The sequence below is a fragment of the Tyto alba genome, unplaced genomic scaffold (genome assembly GCF_018691265.1).
Source record: "Tyto alba isolate M040663 unplaced genomic scaffold, T.alba_DEE_v4.0 Super-Scaffold_14, whole genome shotgun sequence".
In the NCBI taxonomy this organism is placed as follows: Eukaryota; Metazoa; Chordata; class Aves; order Strigiformes; family Tytonidae; genus Tyto; species Tyto alba.
The window spans coordinates 51870777-51895807 of record NW_024881276.1 but is presented as its reverse complement, the minus strand read 5'-3'; the positions used below and the strand labels follow the sequence as shown (position 1 = coordinate 51895807).

The 25031-nt window shown below is 39.5% G+C and overlaps 2 protein-coding genes across 4 annotated transcripts in view; one reads left to right on the top strand and one right to left on the bottom strand.

The window, feature by feature from the left end:
* The window catches only part of CMSS1 (cms1 ribosomal small subunit homolog), a 250674-nt gene that overhangs the window by 140756 nt on the left and 84887 nt on the right, over positions 1–25031 (bottom strand). The window lies entirely within an intron of this gene.
* FILIP1L (filamin A interacting protein 1 like) overlaps positions 1–25031 on the top strand; it is a 209928-nt gene that overhangs the window by 105673 nt on the left and 79224 nt on the right. For all 3 annotated transcript variants that reach the window (XM_042788446.1, XM_033005288.2, XM_033005289.2), the window contains 2 exons: positions 19858–20141; positions 23401–23574. In XM_042788446.1, the coding sequence (XP_042644380.1) occupies positions 19875–20141; positions 23401–23574 (441 nt within the window). In that variant the 5' untranslated portion in view covers positions 19858–19874. The remainder of the gene's footprint in view (positions 1–19857; positions 20142–23400; positions 23575–25031) is intronic.

Below are 25031 nucleotides of genomic sequence, written 5' to 3'. Positions count from 1 at the left end.
CTTCCGTGGTTGCACAAAGCTAAGAACTCTGCACTAGGAAAAGAGATTCTCGAGCAACTGGACTTATGTTGTGAAAATCATTTTAAGGATGTCACTGTCCTGGCTCCTGAAGACTAGAATTTGGGATAAGTATTGCACCAAAATTAAGTTCTTAAAGGAAAGGTGATAGTCTTGTATCCTGTCACAGTACACAGTTTCAAAGTCCTCTCAAAACGTTGTCCTTTGATTCAACCTTCATCACGTCATTCTTATAAAAGACATCTCTTCATGAGAAATACAATACTTGAAAATATGCACAATGTTATCCCAAGTTTATACAGATGCTGTTCATTAGCATATTTATTCTCTTTATAAAACTGTGACATTTGGACTTCAGATTTTTCCAAATTCCATTCCAGCTCTCCTACTGAGTTTGTATACTGAGACAACCAAAGCAAAAAATAAAAACAAAAAATTCAACACAAGAACACAACCAAAGTGCAAAATAATTTGTGATACGTTGGATTTATAGATCTTGAAATTGTCTTCTCCAAATAATTGTTCTTTCCAGAATTTCATATGTAGTTACAGTAACACAGAAGGCAGAGCTGGTGTGGTTAGCTATTGCCCAAGAGGCCTTTCCAATATAAGTAGCATCTCTAACAGACCACTCTTACAAGTGATTAGCGAAAAGCAAGGCAAATTTCTACCAGACAGATGAAAGGAATACAGCAGAAGTGTAATTGTTAGTTAAAACACTGATTAGAATAGCATCAGCAGTTAATAGCATGGAGAAAAAACCAAAAATCTCAGAGACTCTTCTATCACACTAAAAGCTCATTTTCCTGATTAGGACCAAGCCACATTTAAGGGGTTAAGCTGAAGTGTACCTTTTCCATAAAAGCAAGCCTTCTTTCTCCACAACTATCGTGCTGAGGCTAGCCATGGACAGATAAATACTGAATTTGCTCAAAACTTCAGAGATAAAAGTATGTAACTTCAGAGACAAAAGTTCTTAAAGACAACCCAGTTCAACTGAAAACACATGTATCCAAACAATGTCCTGTCTCCATATGTATTTCCTGTTACAGAACAGTGACATGAGCTAAAATTTCATTCCCACTGTGAGATGCCTTGACAACTCATGGAAAGATGAATTACTGTTTTCAATTGAAATGACTTGCGACAGCTGTAACTTCTGATATATAAAGTATCACATGGGCAGAGTTAGCCTGGCTCCCCACTGTAAATAATTAGTGCATTGCAACAAAATGTTATTTCACTACCTAGGTTTAAAAGGTACTGGAGAATTAATAGGCTAGAGTCTCACCAGTTCTACAGGATAAAGGCATGAGGAAAGCCAAAGGCTGAACTAGTTCCAAAACCTTTCTGACAGGGGCCAAAAGCAGATGCTTGGACAAAGACAGCAATGGGAGCATCAACAGAGCAACCCTTCTCTTAGCATGCCCTCAGTGCCATTTAAGGATTTAAACTGACTCCAGAACATCCCACTGAACTACTCCAACCAAACTGATCCTCCAGACCATCTCCTTACTGAACGCACTAACACCCCTGGCCTCCATGATATCCTCTTGCACTGACCTCTACAGTTTGACTATGTGCTGTGCAAGGAAGCACTTTCTTCCAATTTTGTGGCAAACTGATTTACTGAGTGTCCCCCATTTATCATGTTATGAGAAAATAATTATTTATATTTAGTTCATGCGTGCTGCTCAGGACATCCAAGTCCTAAATCAGATGCCTCTTACACGTTTTCTTTCCCATTCGAACAGTCATGGTCTAGTAGTCCTAGGAGATAAAGCTTAAGTGACCTGGTGCTACCTTACATTTTATGGAGATAGGGAACCAACTGCATCTAATGCACAAAATATGTTTACACAAAGGCACAATGATACTTTCTGGTTTAGCTTACTTGCTTTCTAAAGCTCTGGTTTTTGAGCAGTGCAAGCCCTCTTTGCTGAGTAACAGTTGCTAATAACCATCTCAGGACTTTAATTTCTTAGAGATATCATCAGAAGCACCTAATTAAGTACACTGATAAGCCATCTATTTTAATAATTTTCCTGCTACAACTCTGACATCAGTTCTGCAGGACTTCAGCAAAACAAATTCTGGTATGTTACACTGAAAAAGCAGTCCAACATCTCTGAGAAGCAACACTGCTGCCTTTGGGAAGGAAGAGCGCAGAACAGGGAAGGAAGTTTTCATAACTCAGTGTCAAGGTACTTAACCAACCAGTCACTTCAGTCTCCTGCTACACACCTCATGGAGAAAGCAGGAGTACAGCCTTGGAGATTTGTGGAAGTGTCTTCCTATAGCCCCGTGCCTCTTCACTGCCTACAGCCAGCTAGGCTAAGCATGTATGCACAGCTAGTGTGAAAACCTTCCTGCACAATCCTCTGCATATCTGAAAGCAAATGTTGATATTAAGATGTCTGATTCCAGACAGAGAGCCCTTTTTTTTTTTTTTTACAGGGTGTCATGGCCTCAGCCGTTACAATTTTCCCCTCCCCTCACAGTGGAGTAATTTTGCATACATATATACTAATATATTTTAAAAGATATGCATTTTTACATACGTGAATACATCGGAGCCTTATTTGTGTCCCACCATAGGGCACAGTGTTATTCACAAGCTTCCAGATGCTCTGGTCCAGTTCAACCTGCATGCATAGCTTCCGTAAAACGAGGATGAAACACCAACACTGGTCACCACTTCCCCAGAATTGCTGTACACCTGTTTTGCCAAGGGCTTCTTTCCCCCCCCCGAGGGATCCTCCTGTCCCTTCACCCTCGCGGGCTGCCCTGCTGTCCCCAGGCACGGAGGTGCTCTGTGCTCCAGCGCACAGCAGCAAGCTCGGAGCCAGGCAGGGCTGCCCTCCCTGGGACGGGGGCATGGCAAGGGCCTGCGGCACCCCCAGGACCAGTGCTGGCAAGCACCACCGCTCCAGCGGTCAGACGATGGCCAAAACGCTGCCTTTGTTGTACCTGCCAAGCCGGGGAGCAGATGACCGGGGTCCATGCTTAACAAGGCAGCTGCAAATTCGACAAAGCTATTTCTTACAAGTATTGTACAAGCCCTTTGGGAAGGCGGCCTTAAATCTCCACAGGGTTACGTCTTGCACAGGTGGCCAGTATAACTTCACAGGATCCTGTTCTTAATATTTTTTTCAAAGCTTGCTCACTACATTTATTACTGTAGTTCTGACTAAGCCTCCAAACTATTTTTACAGGCCCTGAACAATAGTAATCATTTAGGATCAAGTTCAACTTGCTAAACTGAATTACATCTCGTCCAGATCCTTAAACCCCCACATCTCTGACAAATCCTGTTGATCACAGAACATAAAGGATATCAACTGCGATAACGTTGGTTTAAGAGATATATGAAGAACACCGCAAGAACAAGAGTTTGCCATAAGGCTTTTTCATTGTTCAGATCCAGAAGAAATGCAGTGCATTGTAACGCCCTCTTAGCAACAATTTCATTTTAAAATGCACCATGCAGATGTGGTAAAGATGATCAGGTTTCTGAATGATCATTCTTGTCAAGTTTTTCAGTGGCATTTAAGAACTCTGTTTAGGACCTAACAGGACATTAGGAAGTTGTAAAATATCATTCTTCAAATAAAGCAACGCTAGAGCTAGAATGTGCATTTGTGAAAGGATATTTTCAAAGACTGAAGATTTTACTTAGCTCTCTTGATGGGCAGCAAAATAAATTCTTTTGGCTTATTAGTAGAAAGAAAAGTTAAAGTAATTCCAATTTGGTTCAGACTCCTGAAACGATTCCTGATGCCTAAGCACTACTGTTTGTTGAAGCATTTGCCAGAAACCATATGCATTCTAAATAAATTACGAGCCATGAAGAGATGGGCTTAGTTCAGCTCTGCAGGACTAATTTCCATGAAGCTGAAATTATGACAAAAACAATTTCATTATGCAACTGCTCTGTGGATAAACCTACATAATGTGTCTTAGACTCATGCATCTTACTGTCTCTAATTTGTTTCCTTAATTAATGAATATGCTTTAAAATGCTACATTATGAGACTGGCCAGTCTACATTTAAAGGAAAATGTACATACTCAGAGTTATACTAGCAATAAGAGTCACAAAATACAGTCCCTAACCCTGTAATCCAATTATATATATGTAGTCCCATAGACTTTAAGGGGTCTGCCTGCATGAGGAAAGCCTGCAGAATCCTACCATATGCACTCTGATGTTTACTGGGTATTTGGTATTAAACAATGAAGGACAGGTTCTCTAGCCCTTAATTTAAAAGCTTTTCCTTTATTTTATCTCCAGAAATTTATCTGAGCAGAAAAAACAGCGTTTTGGTGTCAGAGGAGTGTTAGGATCTGTGAATGTTCCTCAAATAGAACTGCTTGTACATACAGGAACAACTAGCTATTCAGGGCTGTGTATTGCCTTAATCAAGGTAAATCCACTCTACTGTTAACCCTTTTTAAATACTTATTCACTCACTCAAAATAGAATTGATAGGAACAGAGAACTAAGAAAAATCATCCTCCTAGAGAACGAATGTAAATACTATTAATGTGTGGGAACATATGATCACTTCACACACACCTGCTGTGCATTAAAATGACTCCTTTACAACCACTCCGAAATCAAACAGGGGACTGCTTTGGATTTATTTTTTTTCTAATGTTAAGCAAATGTTCACAAGAAAACTTACATATCAGAAGTTTGACCAGCAAGTGTCAGGAGAGATGTCTGTATCTATGTAATACAGAATCAGGATATGTTCAGATTATGTGGTGCACAGGTGCAGTCAGAAGTGGCATTAATAGGCTGTCATGCTTTAACCCTGGCTGTCAATTAAGCACCACAGAGCCACTCATTCACTGCTCACTCCCCTCTCCCCCTCCTCCATGGGATAAGGGGAGAGAAGTAAAAAAAAAAAAAAAAACCAACCCAAAACAAAACAACAACAAAAAAAAAAAACCAACCCAAAACAACAGCAACAACAACAACAAAACAAAACAAAAAAACACAAAAAACCCCCCAAACAAACAGAAAAAAAAAAACCTAACAAAGAAACCCTTGTGGGTTAAGATAAAGGCAGTTTAACAGGACATAAAAGAAAGGGAAAATAAATAAATAAATGTAAATAAATGGTGATGATAAGAATAAGGATAGAATATACAAAACAAGTGATGCCCAACACAGCTGCTCACCACCCGCTGACCGATGCCCAGACAATCCCCAAGCCATGCACCCTGTCCCCAGCCCCCTGCCCCACCCCCCCGCCAACTGCCCCCAGTTTATATACTGGGCATGACATCATTTGGTATGGACTACCCCTTTGGCTCGCTGGGCCAGCTGTCCTTGCTGTGTCCCCTCCCAGCTTCTTGTGCACTCCCAGCCTCCACTGGCAGGGCAGTACAGGAAGCTGAGAAGTCCTTGACTTAGTATAAACCCTGCTTAGCAACAACTAAAACATCAGTGTGTTACCAACATTATTCTAATCCTAAATCCAAAACACAGCACTGTACCAGCTACTAGGAAGAAAATTAACTTTATTCCAGCCAAAACCAGGACATTCACTGACTTAATGTATAACAAATTATCACTATTTATGTGCAGAGAGGCATTGTGCTCTCAGGAGCTAAAATACTAGCTTCAGATAAAATAATTTCAGTGAAGTCTTGCTAAGCAGCAGCTCTAAGGAGGCCCTCTGTCCCTGCAGGATATGACTCATTGCTTTGCTAGGAAGCACTTCTGTGTTAAATGCAAACATGTATAGTCACCTGTCCATGCCCTCCTTGACACACCCAAAAAACTGCAGACCTGTCCTCAGCTGCCAAGAAAACACTAGTAGGAATATAATATAATTGCCACTTAAAAAAACCAAACCAAACCAAACCAAACCAACTCCAACAGGACTCTCCTGGCAGATCAACCCATTTCTGATACCTGCTGCTCCGGGAGCTGTTCCTTCCCAAATCTTCCCATGATAATTGCAGGGCTGAATACAGGCAGCAGAGGAGTCCCTACTGTGTCCCTCGGGTCCCAGTTGCCTCTCCCTAGTTCCACACTGTTTGTCACTGGCCATCACAGAAGCAGGTGGACAAGTTTTCTGCAAGTTTTGTCACCAGCACAAGCACACATGTAACAGAGTGACAGTAAAATACAGGACAACTGGTGCTGAACAGCTAAACTGGGTAATACCAAGATTTTGCTTTAATTTTAATCACTATTCTTGTAGAAGGATAAACAGGTGTTTTAACCGGGCTTTTCAGAGAGGCCTTTACAGAGGTGGGGATGGAGAAGGAGGCACCCGGACTTTAGTGTTCCCTTAGGATGTCTGTGAAGATCAGAACCTTGTAAAACATTCATATAGATGCGGCCATTTACATCTGCAAAATCCCTTTCCTCAACTCCCACTATCCACTGGGCTAGCAACTGGCCACAGCCATATTTTATTTGAACAAATGGGAAAACGAAGAGAGAAACAAACAACTGTATGTGTTCTAAGACATCTCTGGAACATGCCTTACCCTCCCCCCTGAAGGACTCAGCTACAGTATAATCAAAACCAGGGTGAAGTCACAGCTGCAGCCACAAATCAACATTTGCCTTTATGCATGAACCCCATGTAGCAAAACTGCAGGGTCCTTATGTAGCAATGAAAGGAATATATGAATTTTCTCCATTTGCCCTATGCCAAAGAAGAGATGGCCTCAAGACCAAGTTTCAAACAAACAAACAAAAAAAAAGCAGAAATCATAGCCAGGGACACAGAAGAGGTACATCTACCTGGTTCACCAACCTCCACTCCACTTCCTTTTTTCTGTGAGGAGGCAATTTAACTTCACTGCTTTTAAGAAACTTCCTATTAGAAAGCTGCGGTTTCCCGTGCATTTTTATTGCATTTTCCAAAGTTGCGTCATCAAAGCAGGGCATATTCCTACAGGAGCTGAAGGTCCAAAACTGTAAGCCATAATAAATAATAACGAAAGTTGTGGCTGGTAAAACCTGTAATCTGAACACATACAAAAATTAATTTCACTGTGTACAGTTACTTTTCAAACTCCGTGCTTTTCACATTTTCCTGGCAGACACATATAGCCACAGTCACCAATTAATATGAACAATATAAGAAATATAAGCCACCACTCAAAGTCGTAATTTTAGTTTGGCTTATTTAAGGCAATAACCAATCTTCATGAAAAAAATTCTTCAAAAAATAAAAACGAACTACAAAGCTGACTTGAGAATCTACTTAGAAGCTCATGTTTCCTGTGTGTTCATTTGTGCCGAGGAGAACCTGCACCAGATAATTAATGTCGCAAAATCAACAGGTAGAACCAAGATAAATAAGAACATAACAAAAGAATAACAAAAGCCAAAGAAAACAAAATAAAAAGCCTCCCCCAAAAGCCAAAAAACAGAAATCCACATTCCTGTTACAAAAAGAGATTTTGATTCAGAACACCAACCCAACAGTGACTTCCATTTCCACCAAAGCCTAGAAATCAAAGTTTTCAAAATTTCTTAAGAGCATTCTGTGACCCTAGGGCATTCTTGTTAAAATCAAATCACGCAACTTGTCACCATCAGTCATGGTGAGAGCTCACAGGCAGCTTTTGTGGGGTTGGATGAAGGGGGATACAGGGCAGTCAGTACTCCTGGCGAGGAGGGAACTCATGCCATTCACCTTGATGGTAGCATCCCTTTCCCTTCACTAAAACCCAAAACCTAAAACCTCTGTTCCATAGGAAAAAAGGTCTAATCTGCATAGAGAGGTTACAATCAGAGAACTGGAGATCTGAGAGATTTTGTTTCCATTAAACTCTTGGGAAAGACTGATTTAGGATATTTATCTAATTTATCCAAATTCTTCTCTTAGATATTAAATATGGAGAATGGGGTGAGGAATCTTTCACAACCTTCCGCATGTTGCTGTTTTGCACTTGCATTTGGAAGAGAAAAATACCAGAGCAGTCATCTTGCACAACTAAAGATTATCACAGTCAGAAAAAAAATGCTAGCCTGCTGTTACGTACTTTGGTATTGTCATTAATGAGAAAAGAAAGGAAGGAGAAAATAACACTGGTTTTGTATTACAGAGAAGCTCAGTATTTCTACAACTATAGAAACACAAAGTACCAAATCTCAGAATGTAATAAAGATCTGAACATTAGGATATATAAGGAAAATCCAGTCCACAGGTAAAAGAAAACCCTAAAATCTAAGAAAAAGAATCTTGAGTGAATTAATTTCTGATCAGATAAATCAATGAAAGATTACTGTATGATTTCTAGATAGCAGAAGAATATAGTCATTGATGGAGATGGCATGAAAAAGTTTGGTTTACAACAACAAATCAACCAACCAACCAAAAAACAACAAAAAAACCCCACAAAACCAACAACTCGTAAACCCTAGGTTTAGATATAAGCCTTAAGTCCTACCTGGCATTGTTCACGGATGCTTCATGCCAGCATGATAAAACCAGTAAAATCCTTCAAGAGAGAAATGTTATTCTCAACAGCTTCTAAGAGTTAAGCACTCTCTGCTACCAGACAGCACATAAAGAATTGGCCTGAAGTAGTAAAGCTGCAGTTCATGAAGGCAAACAGACGTTAAGAAAAACATAAGAAAGAAAACCCAGGGCTTATGAAAAACAAGAATTATTCTTTTTTCCTGAATGCTGTCTAAGGGTGAGGAATTCCAGACTAGGGAGACGTTCACAAATTTTCAAAGCTTGGCTAACATGTTCTGTGTGGCTTAGATGCAAAAACAGATTAAAAGAGATTTTTGGACAAATCAAACCAAAACCAATCAGGCAAAAAAAAAAAAAAAAAAAAAAAAAAAAAAAATCAGATCTACAGTTTCTGTGAAGCCTTGAAAGCCATCTAGACGTTTCACATAACTTCAACAGCCACAAAAGCACATAAAATTGCATATTTAAAAACGTCAATCAGCTCTTACACAGAACTCTCAAACATGCACTGCTAAAGACAATCGTTTGGGGTAGAGCATCCCACACAATATAGTGGGAAAAAGAACAGAGTTGGTTTTGAAAAGTTATTTTATTCATGTCTCTCTTGGTAAAATTAGGGGGCATTTGTGAATTCCCCCACCTCCTCTGACTCCAAACAAGGCATCTCCTCTCAGGGTAGGTTGCAAATCATCAAATCAATGGAATCATGATCTTGATTGTCTCAGGCAGCTCTCTATAGACACGAGTTCACAAGAGAGGCAGCCATGCAGCTTCCTCAGCTGTTAGTAAAAAACTTTTGATCTTTCTTTGAAGAAACTTTTCTCAGGATATTTAAAAGTCTGTGGTTTATTTTCATGTGTGGGGAAAAGCAACACTGAGGCGAACACTCCCACACAAAGAAATGTCTCAACAAAGCTACGCTTGTCAAAAATACCCTTGAAGAAAATTAATACGTGCTCACTTTGAAGGTGTACATTTTTATTCTCTAGTCCTCACTGTGGTCTCTGCTGCTTATTTAATGACTCATAGATGTATGGCAATTCATGCAAATACCAAGCAGTTAAAAAAAATTAGTAACAAGTAAATGGAAGTGGCTGTGAGGGTTAAGAAGTTTGGGTCTTGGATACCCAGATCAATTACTGTGGGGTAACAGATTAACTTACACTAGATAACATATACTAGATAATCCTCACTTACTGACAATATATTTCTCATTTAAAACAAAAGCAAGGTACTTTATGTCTGTGTACTATAAGCTTTCAACAAAAGAACAGTAAAGGACCGCTTATTTTGTATTTGTCACATGCACCAAGCACAAGAGAATTACACAGACACACACTTGGTACACAAATACATTGTTTAAGATGTTATATGTGTGTGTATGGAAAAATACACACATTGAAATATGAGATATACCATTGGTTTTCTCCTATTTTGCCCATAGCTATTATAGTTAATAATATCATAACATTGTATTTCTTCAATTAGATTCCCTTTAGAGAATAGCAATTATAGGCGGCTTTTCAAAATGACCTTATACCACATTACCAACACATTTAAGGGCACACAAAAAGACCGTTTGTCACAAGCACTTCTTTTCCAGAGTCAATTTACCTTCCGTAAGAAAGGAAGGACCATATTACAGTAGACACACTGGCCATTGAAATGGTGTTAGTATAAGCACATGTGTATGTGTAGGTAAAGTTAATCATTGATGTCAGAGATGTAAAAATTGCACCAGCCTGTGAACTTCTTTTGTCTTTTATTCTTACAGACTACTCTTCATTATATTTGTGTTTTGCTTCCTTAATAATTTGAAAAATAGTTTTTAAATGTAAAGACCTGCCATGCTACTAAAAACATTGGAAGAAAAATATTGAATTGACAGTATTTTAATCCTGCTTAGATGATTAAAACAGAACACTAAATGTTCCTATTTTGGAGGTGACGGGAAGTTTTGGGAAGTGGGAGGGAACACTATAAAAATGGGATTTTTTTTTAAAAAAAGTGATATCCCAAAACTCACCTTGAAATATTTATAAGATTACCATAAAATGACAGACAGCATTTTGGCTACCTAAGGTCTGCTGAGGACAACAGAAGAAGCATGGGCAATAACCTATATTGTCAGGAAGTCACAAATAGCTGCTTTTGTAGGTTCCCCCATTTACCAAAATCACAGTCAGCCTGGGGAAGGAAGGGCACATACCTGCCAGCTGGGAGACAGGCAAACGCATGGAGCATTTAGAGAGCCTTGTGCACCGAGAAACCTCCCCTGGATTTGAAACTCTACCAAAACTGTCATGTACTTGCACAAAATTAATTCCACTGCTGAGACAATACCTTCGCGTATGTTTGCACTGTGTTTGGCACAGTGAGATAGTAATCTTGACCAAGGCCTCTAAGATTTCATTTAGTGAGTCTCTAGTAGGAAGGGGGAAAGCAAAAGCCGGAAACATAGCTATTGACCTGAGAGGCACATGGATCTCATATGAAAGGGTCAGAAACGAGATCTCTGAATGTACTCACTAGATCACATCAATAACCTGCAAAACATAAAAGCCAGTAAAAACCCTCAATAAAGTTGAAAAATAAAAAAGCCACAAAAAACCAAACCCCCACCATTCAGTAGACAGAAGGTGTGTGACTTACCGTACAGAAAAACTGTGGCTAATCCTGAAACCCAAAACCTACCAAATTTTACTTTGTTTTTTTTTCTTTGTTTTCTCTTGCATTGTGTTATTTTACAAATAGTTAACTAGACCCTTTTCAAGTCCTCAAATATGCTACTTCAGTTATTGCCTTTGGGATTTAGAGAAACATGTTACACACCATGCAAAACCTTATTTGTTTCAGAAGTCTGAATATCCACCTCTTCAACTTCATGAATATCCCCATGACCATGATGATTCTTGAAAAAGGCAAACCAAAGTTTGCAGTATATTCTTCTAAAAGATAGCTTGAGCTTGTTTCTATGTGGCAATGAAGCTATGCGCTTCGTTTATCCAGGGGTCCCATTCTGAGCCACTGCCAATTTCAAACAAGCCAGAGAGAGAGGGCAAGATACTGGTATTTCTACAGATTTCAGGGAAACTAGTACCTGCAGAAAGAGTTGAGGAGCGCCACGGCAAGGAAAAACTGAAATGTGGGGTACAAACTCAGCCGCAGTAGCTGCTGCTTTTGCCTTTCTATAGGCATAGACCTACAGAAAACCAGGCTCCACCAGTACTTCTCTCCAGCCAGCTTCTTTCTTCCTTTTTTTTTTTTTTTTTTTTTTTAATTTTAAACTATATACTTGGGCATATATACTACAGTATTTAACCTAAATTGGAGCTGAATTGTGCTGCTATGTAAATGTCTACAGCCCAGCTAATTTCAAGATATTCAGAAAAAAAGGATGAGTTTAGATACACAATTTCTAAAATAGGAACATTTTATTTTCATGTAGTGCTATTTCCTGCTTTTGCTTTGGATAATTCTGTAATTACAGAGTAATTATACATTGGAGCCGAAATTACAGCAGCTGAATAATAAGTATTAAACCACAAGCACTGTATTAAATATCCTTAACTGTTTCTTATGCTCATAAAAAGAGAAAATTCTATACTTGGAAAGCAAATTCATATAACTGAAATTGGAGCAGCTGAGTTTTATTTCTGTATACTTTACCAATAAAAATCAGTCATACAGAAAACTGCAAGATTCACTTTTTATTTAGAAAAAGAAACACATGATATGGAATTGAAGAGTCTACCTTTTCAAACACTGAGATCTACCTGATATTATAGTAATATTTTTTCACATGCACCAAAAATCTCTCTTGCACTAATCCTTATAAATAATCTACTTTCAGTGTCTAATTACAAAATGAGTGTGAAACATTTTACTTTCAAAGGAAAAAAAAAAACCCAAACCCTAAACCCAAGGAAGCAGACAGAGAAAAAGTTCCCCATGTTAATCTCGCAGAAGCAATTCAGTGTAATTGCATAAAATTCCCCCACAACCATCAATTCCCAGAGTAGAAAGTTAAAGAAATTCTAGCTATTTTAATTTGGATTGCTCCTCAACCTTTTGAACCCATGAAAACATGGGATTATAGCAGTGTTGCTGCCCTGCAGCATCACATTGAAGCTACGGTGCCCATGCAACTTCAGTGTCGTTCTCCCACTACAGCTAAAGCCCTTGCTGCACATTGTGGCCTTGCAGCATTTGTAGAACCTCATTGAGAAGACAAATCACTTCAGTCAAATCTCCTGTGTCTAACCTACTTGCTACACAAACTGTATACATGTAATGTAATAAATATACCGTAATTTTCTAAGATTACTATCCACTTAGCCAAATGCTGGATCACAAAGTAGGAGAGCTGAATTCCTGTGGAGAGGGAAGCAGGGTTTAGCAGGAAGAAAAAAGTGATGCGAGTGACTTTGTGTGTTAGGTACAGTCAGAAAGTGTTCCAAGGTATGACCAGAGACAAGGGAAAATCAGCCCATGTCAGAGAATTCTCAAAGTACTGATTTTGGGGCTGGAACCTCTGTGGAACTCAGGTCTCCTGGTTTCGGCTGGGATGGAGTTAATTTTTCTTAGTAGCCATCCCAGCCAAAACCACAACACTAGGTCTTCATTTCAGATTTCAGAACAGCTACCCAGTTTTGCCAAAGAAATGTTATGCGATACAGCAGGGAGCCTGAACTCTTGATTTTCTCATGGATCACCACTAAGAGGTCTAGTACCCAGACCACCTGGTTTTATGGACCATCTGAAGAACCCTGCTTAGAACAAGGTTTGACATCTCTGAATTGGAGTATACATTCCTAACCATATTTTCCCAAGATGAAATTTCAAGTACATTCCAAGCAAGCAGCTTATGCTTTCATGCAGAGCCCTGTAAAGGGGCATGCCCTAAACTGCCACAGTATGAACTCAAATATGTGGTCAAACACCACCTGAGGCTCAGCAGGAGATGGGCCAAGATCTGTTTATCTACAGGAAGAGCCCAACTGAAGCTCAAAGCCACAAAACCAGCAACTGGCCACATGGTACAGGCTCCTTTCTCTCTCTCACGCACAAAACCCTGTGCTGTGTATGTATGTATGTATACAGTCAGAGACATTACAAGAATGAAGACCAGGTCGCAAGTTCACACACCAGTACTGAAATGACAGAGAGCTGACACAGGTACATTCTTCAAAAGGACCTGGTGAAAACCTCCCACACAGACACAGCCTCCTAAAGACAACTGTAAGCCTATGCAGACCTCATACACAAAATGGACTTGGGAAGATGATATCTAACCACAATCACTGCGTATGTGCAAAACACTACAGGACTGGAAGGGAAAAGAGGAGACAACAGATGGTGAGAGTTTCACAGTACCTTTACTGTCAGCAGAGTAACACAACAACTCTCTAACACAGTCCAAAAGGCATCCTACTGTGTCAGAAGAGGCTCCCCGTCTCCAACAGATGAAAAATCTGACTTGTGGTCAGATGAGCATACGTAAACCATGACCAGCACAAAATGACATTCAATTCAACCCTGCACTTTTCCTGTCTGGGAGTTTTTACATCCTCTGTTGAATCCAGATTTTTTTCCATTTGAATAATTGCTGTTCTTACAGGATCCCCATGGGCTTCAAAGACCAAAATTTGACAAGATCCCACGAGAGGGGAAACAGATTGCTAATTAATTTTCTTTCTCCTGCTTGACTCCCTGCAACTCCACATGTCAACAGATGCATCAGTCTACACAGGTAAGCACTCCTGCATCAATTTTCCCAGATAAACAGCTTAATCTTGCAGTTTCCAGCCCAGGATAGAAACATCCCAGCATCCCTGGGTGAAGAACCCACCAAAGGAAAGAAGTCTCTTAGCACTTACTGCCCAGACTATACACCAAAACAGCACAAAAGTCTACTGTGGATAAGAGCACAGCTCGAATGAGATAGTCAGCCGTGGTACAACAGAACATCCCTTTGGATAGAAGTCACTGCAAATAGTTTTCAGTAAAACACTACTCAAAAGGAAGGGCTGTACCTTCAGAAGTGGCACAAATCTACCACAAAGCAATGTATTCGCACTCAGGGGAGGGCTGAAAGTCCTAAACACATTCTGCCAGAAGGCACCAGTTCCAGAAAAGGCTCAGTGATGCTGTGAAATGGCCAGATCCTGGGATTCCAGTTAGTAAGACGACTTTCATCATCTCTTGTGGTTCAGCATGGCTCAGTTGCTGGTCCAGAGGCCACATGAAGATTACAGAAGGAGAACAAGACAAAGCTGCTGCTTTCTCTGGTGGAAGACATGATGTGGCCTAGCCAAAAGCCCTTTCCCCATGCCTGGACACTCTGTGGCACACCACCACACTAGAAGGCAGAAGAACAGGGACAGGAGATTAATTTCTCCTTAGGCACGTATGTGTGGCACTAAACTGAATGTGATGCTTCATTGTAGGTTTTGCTACACAGGAAAGAAAGAAATGTCCTGTAGCCCTGTAGTATCTAAGGTGAGACCACTTTTTTTACTGCCCCAAACCACATTTGCCGTGATAGGTAGAAGGTTGCAGACCTCTTTCCAAAAGACATCATATGCTCTGCGCTCCCCCTTTACACTGGCATGATAAGCAATTGCATCTCAACTCCATTTCAAAGAAGAGAGTCTGTTGGTAGGAGTCCCATCAATTTCAGCAAATCAAAAGCATCGGCATATCCCTTTAAGGGATGCTGAAAAACAGAAGGACATAATTCCTTGCTTAGTCATGGATTTTTGGAAGAAACAGCAAGTTCTCAACTATTCAGGATCCTTACTCTGGGATTAAGGGAAGATTTGGTCCTGTGAGGGATTTTGTTAGCTCATAAGTCAATCACTGACTAAAGAGAAAACACTAAAGGGAAAAATAGATGGAAAAAAAAATGGATGTTTCTTAAAACCCTACAGTGTCTGTGGTGAAGTAATCTCTGAAGGATATTTCAGTCTTCCACACAAAAGTGTGGGGATTTCTGAACCACCTGCTTGTTCACTGCTGCCAAAGAGGCAAATGCAGTTTCATCTCCTTCAGAATATGATTGAGAGGGTGGAGACCAAGTTAACATCATAGAAACATTTGGTCATTTATTCATCTGGCTCTTCAAGAAATTATATTTTGATCCCTCAGATTACTTGCTCATCACCAAGGAAAGGAAAATTTCTTTTATATGCAGAAGGACCGTACATGTCCAGAGACGAGCAAGCTCTTTAAAAACAGAACAGAAACCAAACTATAAAAAGAAAAATAACATGAACACTGAGAATAGATTCAAACTTTGCAGAGTACGTTACCTGCAATAATTTGATTTACTGGAATGTTTCAATGTACTCTCACTCCATTTTGAATCCAGAACTAGTCTACCAAGCTACATCAAATCTGATGAGCCTGTGAACCATCACCATGTGACTTTAAGCAAGATACCACTGCAAAATCTTCCGTAAAACGGACATCTCATAATGTGAAGGAAAGCACAATAGTGCAGAACATAGCCTCTGTGCTCCTCAGTTAGCACACTCACAGTAAACTAATCTCTACTAAGTACCCATTGTATGGTGGTCTGTGATTTCAGGAGATGTGACTTGATGATCTGGATTGTCCCTTTCAATCTTATTTTTGATTCAAGCACATACTGCCTAGATGGTACATAAAGCATCATATGAGAACACTGACAAGTATCCTTGTTTCTTTTGTTCATGTAGCTACAATTCCTGCTTCTTGTCATCAATCCAAAACAGATGAAAGATAACAAGTGCAAGGCACACACACCCAACCAAATCTTTTCACCTGCCTTCTTTCTTAGCAGTTGTTTAGTGTTTTCTAAGGTATCTTATATTGTCATCCTTCTTGGCGTTACAGAGAAACAGGGCTTAAATTAGCTTCTATAGAGAAGTTTGCCACAAGATGCAAGAGTCAGTCCACCAGGAGAAACCACAGAGACTCTGTTAACGAACTACAATAATCTCTGTTACAAGAAGAAATGCTTCTTCCTTGTCTCTTTTTTTGTAAGACAACTTTCTTGTACACACACCACATCAATACGTAACTTAAAGTGAAAACTGGATGAGACACAGATATGCAAAAAGACAAATTTTCCATTCAGTCTAATTTTAGGAGCCTGGGCTCAGGAGGGATGAAACACCTTTTTGGGTGCCATGAGACAAGTAATATCCACAAATTTTATGAGCCTATTAACAATTTTACCTTGGGGGGTGGGGGGTGTGGGGTGGGGGGATGGGAATTGTTCTTCATTACCTTCAAGAACATACCAAAACACACAGCTGAAAAATTTCAAATTACACTGCTTCTATCTTGAATGTTACACTAGGGCCATTCAACGGCTTAATAACATTGCAAGAAACCTGCATCCTGGGGACTAGAATGGATCATCTTTCTGCCATGGTATAAGAGCATGACATGGCAGCTGGTATTTTGTCCAAAATGTCAGGTGCACTTTTAGAGTTGGTCTCTTAGATGGTGTCAAATCTAGGGGGTCTGATAATTTGAAGGTGGTGAAGAGTTTCAAGATAGGTGGATGATATAGTTTATTTTCGTCTATTTCTGAGGTCCTGCTGTGCTTGCTGCACCAGCAGCTACACTGTCTGTGGTAATTTGAAGCTCTGAATTGCCCTTCTGTTACTCATACCTATATTCTTTGACAACCGTGTTAGCACTAACGTCCTTATATGAACAGACAAAACTACAAAAAATAAGCCAGTCAACGTACAGGTAATAAGAAGGCTTAAATAAATCATAAGAGAAAGAATACATTAATAAGGCAGCCTGCTAATACCAGAGCGTTTGTGCCTCTTGTCAGCTACATTCAAGTAATAATTAAAAAGTGCTTAAAGCATACTTATAGTATGCCACTTCAATCTCTAATCATTCATGTTAATTGCTAAATCTGATAAATGTTTGCATTAGCAGATTCAATAGTAGGCATTAGCATTCTGGAGTGCCAGAACAGAATGCAGTTATAGTGTATGTAACACTCTGCTCAACAAGAAGAAAAAAAATCCACTCTGGGATGGTGCAAAGGTACCACCTCCATAAGAGGGTAACCTGTTTGACAGGTCAGCCAGCCTTCTCAGGGACCAAGTGCCTTTTGCCAGTCCAATAAGGACTGACCTACTTGATTAAGAAGTAGGCACAAGGTTAAAAGGGAGTCACATCTAGCCCTCTGCAGCTGCGATAAATGTGTGTGGCGTGCAGCCTTGAAGCCAACAGCATGTGTACAGCGTAAAAGAAAACGTGGGGGAGGGCATCCTTCTTGGCAGGATCGCTGTACTTTCAAGTTCAGGAACCCGATTCCAGGTGCAGCCAACTCAAAAAGCTTGAAAAGGTACGAACCTCTTCCTTATGCACTGGTTCCTCTTCCCTTCTGCAAGGAATGCCATATTGACCCTTGTTGTCAACAAGTTTGACAATAGCCTGATGTCGAGTCGAGAAGGGAAAGACGCAAAGATTTCTTGGACTATTTATGCATTTCATAGCATCCTGTGCTTGCAGCATCTAAGCACATGGACAAGTTCATAGTGTGTTCAGGTTACCTGATTTAACTCACAGCTCCTGCATTTGATCTTATAAACACTAAGCCATTAACTACGCAAAAGCCAAGCAGGCATTTGGCATTTTATGCTCAAAGGAGACCAACAGCCTTCTTCCAAAGTAGTAATACTCTGTAAGCAAGATGGAAAAGGTGTGTAAACCTAATAAGCAGACCACAGTGACCCAAGAAAAACTACATTTACACCTGAAAGGACAGGATGAGCACCAACTTTATAAAATAATCACCATCAGCTAACATCATTGTTGGCCTGCTACAGACAGCTCTGTTTCCTACATGCACTGTACCATGCTTCCATCCTAATTTGATACTACTGATGCACAGCTTCACAAAACAGGTTCCAGTGCACTCTGCCATGCAAATCTGACACACCTTGGGTTTTGGAGACCTGGAGAAACAAGTTTTTCTTATGAAATATAATCTAGTAGGAGTGCTTTAAATTAGACTAGAAGAGATTTCAACACAATAGAAAACATCAATTGCTCTTCCCTGTAATGTTTTTGATAAATTCTTCCCACTCTCAGCCATCATCCATTACAAACCAAAGGCTTCTTCTACCTCCTCTATTCTTTCAGAAAAACAACAAAAGGAAGAATTTGTAGCACTCAGTGGAAAATTACTGCAGTTAAGGAGTGCAGTCACAGAGTTTAGGATTTAGACTCAGAACCTGGTGGAAGGCGGAGCTTTGAAAGAACTTTATCAGCCACAGATTTGTGAGGCCAAGAAGCAGCCGTGTAATCATCTCCTGCCTATCACAGGCCATAACAATTTTTTGGACCTTTCAGCAATTAACTTTGTGGTTTAATAAGAAAAATTGTGCCTTATTTGTATTTGGAACATGTTTAATTTCACTTTTGAATCACATGATTTTTGTCTGCTAGATGATACCCATGACCACAGTTTTCCTGTAGAGGTGGTATATAATCCATTCATACCTTCCATCTGAGTGGTGATAAGCAAAACAGAGTTCCTGAGGTTAATCAATATTTATACAGTGCTAGTCATGTATCTGCAAAGGCATTAGAGTATGTTTACTTAACAGTGGCACTTCAAAGGGGCCTAGTTAGGACAGGTCTCCCTTTGGTCAAGTACTAACACCTCTAGAGTGTTAGTCTAGCACTAAAGAACTAGTAAGGTTTCATACTACATTGTTATTGGGGGAGGGGAGGGGCAGGGCAAGGTAGCTTGGTTTTAGGGGTGGTGGTGGTGTTGGAGAGGGGATATTTATGACAAGGCTCACCCTTTGCAGTCTAGATGTGCTAAACCCTACATTTTGCCAAATATGGGGAATGCAGCTGCATAACTCATAGTATTGAACCACTGCTTTTGTACTCTCCCTTGGAAAGACAACACACAGCTATACAGTAAGGACTGGGACATTATGAAATTGGAACAGAAAGATCTTCCTAGTGAAAACCTTCTAAATTTGCCTCATCACAAGAAGTATCTACCTGAAAGGTGAGGTAGGCACTGTCTCTCAAGTGGGAAACATGGTCTGCAATAATGTGCACAGTGCTGCTGCTAAAGTTGCTGCCTTTGCAAATATTGAGTAGGGAACTGTTGCAACTACATCAGATCAGTTAAGACTCGCTTCTCTACAGACATCCAGTAAGGATCACAGCTTAGTCCTGTTGGCTTACATGGGGTTGTCAGCTTTTATCAAATGACAAACAGCCTTGTGTGGGAGGGAAAACTACCAGTCTAGAGGGAATAATACCCACCATAAATTACAGTAATAGTTTTATAATCTCTGATAGTTAAAACAATTACTTTTTTCCCCACTTTCCTTCAGCTTCAGAGATATAAACCATGCGTTCCAGAATTAACAGCACAGAAAGTCCAGCCAGACCAAAGCTGAACCAGCAAAGGCCAAAAGATCACCATAAAGAAGAGGTTGGTTACAGAGGGAGAGGAGATGTGCAAAGAAGGCAGAAGGAGGATGATGTAGCCCAAGCCAGTACCATCCAAAGAAGCCCTAAAGCAGAAAAAACCCCAAGAAGTTCCTTCAAGAAAAGAGAAGATCTCTCTCGTGATGACTTGTTATTTCTTCTTAGTGTCCTCGAGGGTGAATTACAGGTGATTTATAGACTTATTCTATATTACAGAGTAATACACACTTCCTGCCCCCACTCCAATTTACTGCAAACACATGCTGCTTTCATATTAACACCATACCCAATTTGATACAGGACAAATATAAACTGCAAGGTACATAAAAATGCAAATTATACCTGTTATTGTAGCTATCAGCCAGAAACAGTGATCTTTACACCATCCCTATATTCAAACAAAATTTATTCACAATGTGCCTGTATCACACTAAAAAAACTCATGGTCCACTGTGAAGGATCATGTAATTCTCAAAGCAGAGAATTTATAAAACTTTTCTACTGTGCTGTCCCATTCTAAGTGCTTTGAATACAAAGTACTTGTCACTGTAAAACCTATACGGAGAACATATTAGAGAGCTTTAAGATCTGTTACTTAATTATTTCTTACCTCCCCTCTCCTATGAAGTCATGAGCATTACTCCCTATAAATCAGCGTGTGCCAGATCACCAGTAGTACCTCACTCAACAGGATTCTAACATCTTTCGCTACAAAAATCAAAATAGCCATTTTATTTCCCATAATGTGAAGCATAAATGCACTTAGCCCACAAGATACTGGATTTTGAAGAGAGAACATTTTTCTGTCTGAAAAAGGAGCCAGCTGCCAAGTGGTAAATGATGCCTCACCTGGTCAAACATAATTTCAGGAAGTGGGAATCAGATTTCCACTGAGCAAGGAGAATATTTCTGTGGCAGACTGATTGCACAGAAGGGCCACTTAAAACTGCTCACAGGCAGAGGGAAGAACAAACTTGCTAAAGTGGTATAAATGGGCGCATCACATGGCTTCAGAGTTTCCTACCTAGACAGTACCTGGGTAGTTTCATTCTTAACATATGTGTATATATTTACATAATAGTATAAACATGTCTAGCAGAACACCACACATGCACTATTAGTATTTGATTGATATACCAATCTCTTGATGGTAGATCCAAGGCAAACTTCTACAGAACATTTCATTATGCCAACAGAACTTTTTCCCTGTTTGCAGAACACTTTTCTCCTGCTCACTTGCCCTTTCTTAATTTACATTAAAATTCACGTGTCACACACTCCTCCAAAACAGTTGTCTCTTCCTCTCAAAAAAGAATGTTTGTGTATGCATATTTATATTACACACACACTTCATTACACTTGTGTAATATAAATACATATATATATATATATATATATATAAACCACACACACACTTCAATTCTTAAGATTTAAAACTGTAAGAGTGAAATGAGAAACTGGAAAGCAACGAGCCTAACATGCACAGTTTAAATCACATCTGACATTCAAAAGGAAGCATTATGAATGAAAAAAAGAGAGAAGTCATTTTTTATTCTTAATTTTCCACCTCCTGTAATGCCAAGTCAAATCTCTGAAGATCAGCTGTCAGTCCAACCACTACAAAGTTTCAAAGTTAGATGCCATTACTCTCCAATTCCAGAACGCTTAAGATGCAAAAGGATCACTCTTCTAGGCTTTTTTCGCAATGATAAGGATTAGAAATAGATTATATTTTTTTAACCACAGTCACAAACAGGGATACAGAAGTGCTCCAGCCAAGAGCAATCAGACTGAGTGTTACCCTCTCCTGACACATCCCTCTTTCTGATTTCCTCCCTTCTACCTTTCTAGTATTAGCATGTATTTTATTTTGTTTTTAACTGAGAGCACTGAAGACAATGGATGTTTGAGTCAGTTCATGTAGTTATGTTACCGTAAGAGAGGCAGGGGACAACCTCCAGCACCAGAGGATGCAAGGAAGAAAGATGGAGGGGAGGTGGTGACCTAAAACAGTTTCCTCCGCCAGTGGAAAGATTCACATAATCAGATACTCTCATGAAAGTACATTACCATTAGAAGTGGGACTTTGAGACAATTAGCACAATACTTGCAGCACGTATTGTGTCCCCTCCAACTTAACATCTAGGAGCTAGTAACTTCATAGCAAAGGAAGTGTTCTTGGTGTTTTGATTTGGTTTGGTGGGTTTTCTGTTTTTTTTTTTTGTTTTTTTTTTTTTTTTTGTTTTTTTTTTTTTTTTGTGTGTGGTTTTTTTTTTTTTTTTTTTAAAGAGCAAAGGGAATCTATAGATCACTTCAAATACTGGAGATACTTACAGCATGTTTCTCGAGCATGGACTTAGAGGGTAACGATGTATGATAGGAAGAAGATATGTGCACCTGCCAGCTTCCACAAAAATTTCTGAAATTCATACTTAGAAGAATATATTGAAAACATACCTGAGATCACACTGTATCTATTCCTTGGTAACAGGATATAATCAGATATTTTATAAGGTTAAGGAAACAAACACAGTGACATTTAAAAAGGAAAACTGCAATGCACATTTATAAGTTATACTTTTTGAAACTACATGATTTCTGGAAACAAGATAATGCTACCTTCTCTTAATCATTATTTTTTAAAATACTTTTTCTTAGCGTGCACTCACAAAATGAGAATACCCTTACAGCAGTTATTTCCAAAAAACTTGATGCTGCAAAGTTGCTTATTACCTCAGGGCATGTACACACCGTGTGCACATCTACACGTCTGCCAATACATAAGGCATGGTCTCACACATGCATGCATACATATGTATACATGCACACAGGACCCCACTGCCAGCTCTGAAGGCAATTAATCTTGTTTTAAAGAACTGCCATTATTGCATGGCTTTGGAATGCGTGTTGCAACAGGTCACATCCCCTGCACCGCACACCTCACTACATTCACTGCTCAAAAGAGCTCAGTGTAACAACAGAAGCAAATGATCCCAGGCAGGTTTAAAACTACAGAAGCCACCTTTGCACCCAGAATATACAGAATGTGCGACACCTCCAGGCTTCAAGAACCATCCTAACATCTTGCGCTAACATTGAAAATCAACTTTGAACACCACAAGTCACACTTTGCCCTGAAATTGTGTACTGTGAATGGTACACACTGGCCCAGAAACAGCAATACAATCTAATCACTAACAAAGTACTTAAGGATTGATGAAGGTTCTGAAGATGCTGGAGTTTATGCAGAACTAATAAAATACAAAGACTAATAGTTCCCCCATGCCTTTCAACTGTCTTCATGTTACTGACTACTTTTGGACACTTTACATACACAGCATGTAAAAAAAGTTTTTTAGTTTTCTTAAAATCTAAAGGAGAAAGCTAACCTGTAAACAGACATATACAGTTTAACAAAATAAAAATCTTACTTTGTGTTTCTGCAGGCTCAAGATGAAGTTATAGGAGTTCTTAAGGCTGAAAAAATTGACTTGGCTTTGCTTGAAGCACAATACGGCTTTGTTACCCCCAAGAAGGTGTTAGAGGCCCTCCAGCGAGATGCTATTCAAACAAAGGCTGAGCAATGGCAAGATGATATCTACGAAAAGCCTATGGGAGAGGTATGAACATGTAACTGATATTTAACCGTAATTCCCACCAAATTCAACAGAAAATAGTTCACTGACTTCAGGGGAAGAAAGCAAATGATCTCTAAACCTAGAATCCAACACGAGTGTAAGTGACAGCAGAACAAAGTCCACAGTCCAGCAGGCCCCCCAATAAAACCAGTTATTTAATGATTCTCATTTATACTGCTCACTGGGGGCTTTAAACATAGCCAGACATGTTTTTTCCTAACTCAAACTCTGAGAATCAGTCTTTTATTTTTGACACCGTTGCCTTTTTTCCCCGTTCTGTTACCCAAATTCACAACCCATACAAACAGATGCCTCCCCATTCATCTCACTGAGGCCATCTCACCAATGCCTGGGAAGGGCCCATTCAGCAGTAATGGCACAGTTGACTCCCGTTACATATCCCAACTCCCACTAATTCTGGGACAGTCATGGGTATACCTGCTTGGTCTGAGTAGTTACTGTAATGAGCTGTCATTAGAAACTTAATCCAGGCAGAAATGTAAGGATTCTCACATTATACCTAAATAACCTTTAGTTCAGGTACACTGCAGCAGCAGCTCTACTTTCTGAACAGTTATCTGAATTTCATTTCTGCCCTGCAATGCAAGTCACTGGATATTAAAATCCCTTTATATCAGAATATGTGTTTTGTTTTTGTCAAGTAAGTGTCTCCTCTTGAATTTAGATAAACATTTTTTAATATGCTGCTCAGCATAGATGATCATCATAAAAATAAAAGCAGAAATTATGAATAAAAGTATTCTACCAATGTTTTCCAAGCTTTCTAAACAGAAATGTACCTAAGGATACAGAGTTCACTTCAGAGAAAATTATGTCAGGCAAAAGGTCAACACTTATTTTAGAGGCTCAAAGGTTAAAATCTCTGGCTATAATATGAAACAGATAATGTTCAACTGTGGAGATTAATTTATTTTAGAGCATTGTGGCACTATGTCAGAGAACTTTTGAGCACAAGTAGAAATGATTTGAAGTCCAAAAAAGTTTGAAAACATAAGTTCAGTCTATTACTTCACATAAGTTTATACACACTTTTTCCTTCTTACACTTAATGGCAGAGAAGGGATTTCTATCACCACTGGATGTGGCAATTCCAAAAGGTGAAGGTAAACATCCTGAGAGCAACTGAAAGGGTAGAAGGACCACTGGCACTTCATATGTCTTGGTAAACCAAAGGATGCTGTAATCGGCAGGCATTCCACAATTTCAGTTTCAAAATCTCCCCAAATTAAGTCAGAGATCCTTTTAGTTTTTGTCTGGATTTTTTAAATGTTTATAAAAACCAAGGGAGAGGTGGAACCAGCGACAAAGTATGGGAACAGATCATTTAAATTCCCCCTTTGCCAAGATGACAATGTACCTTTGTATCTGCCTGCTCTGCTGATCCAGTTCCTCTAGTGCATGTGTCTCACCCTTGGCAA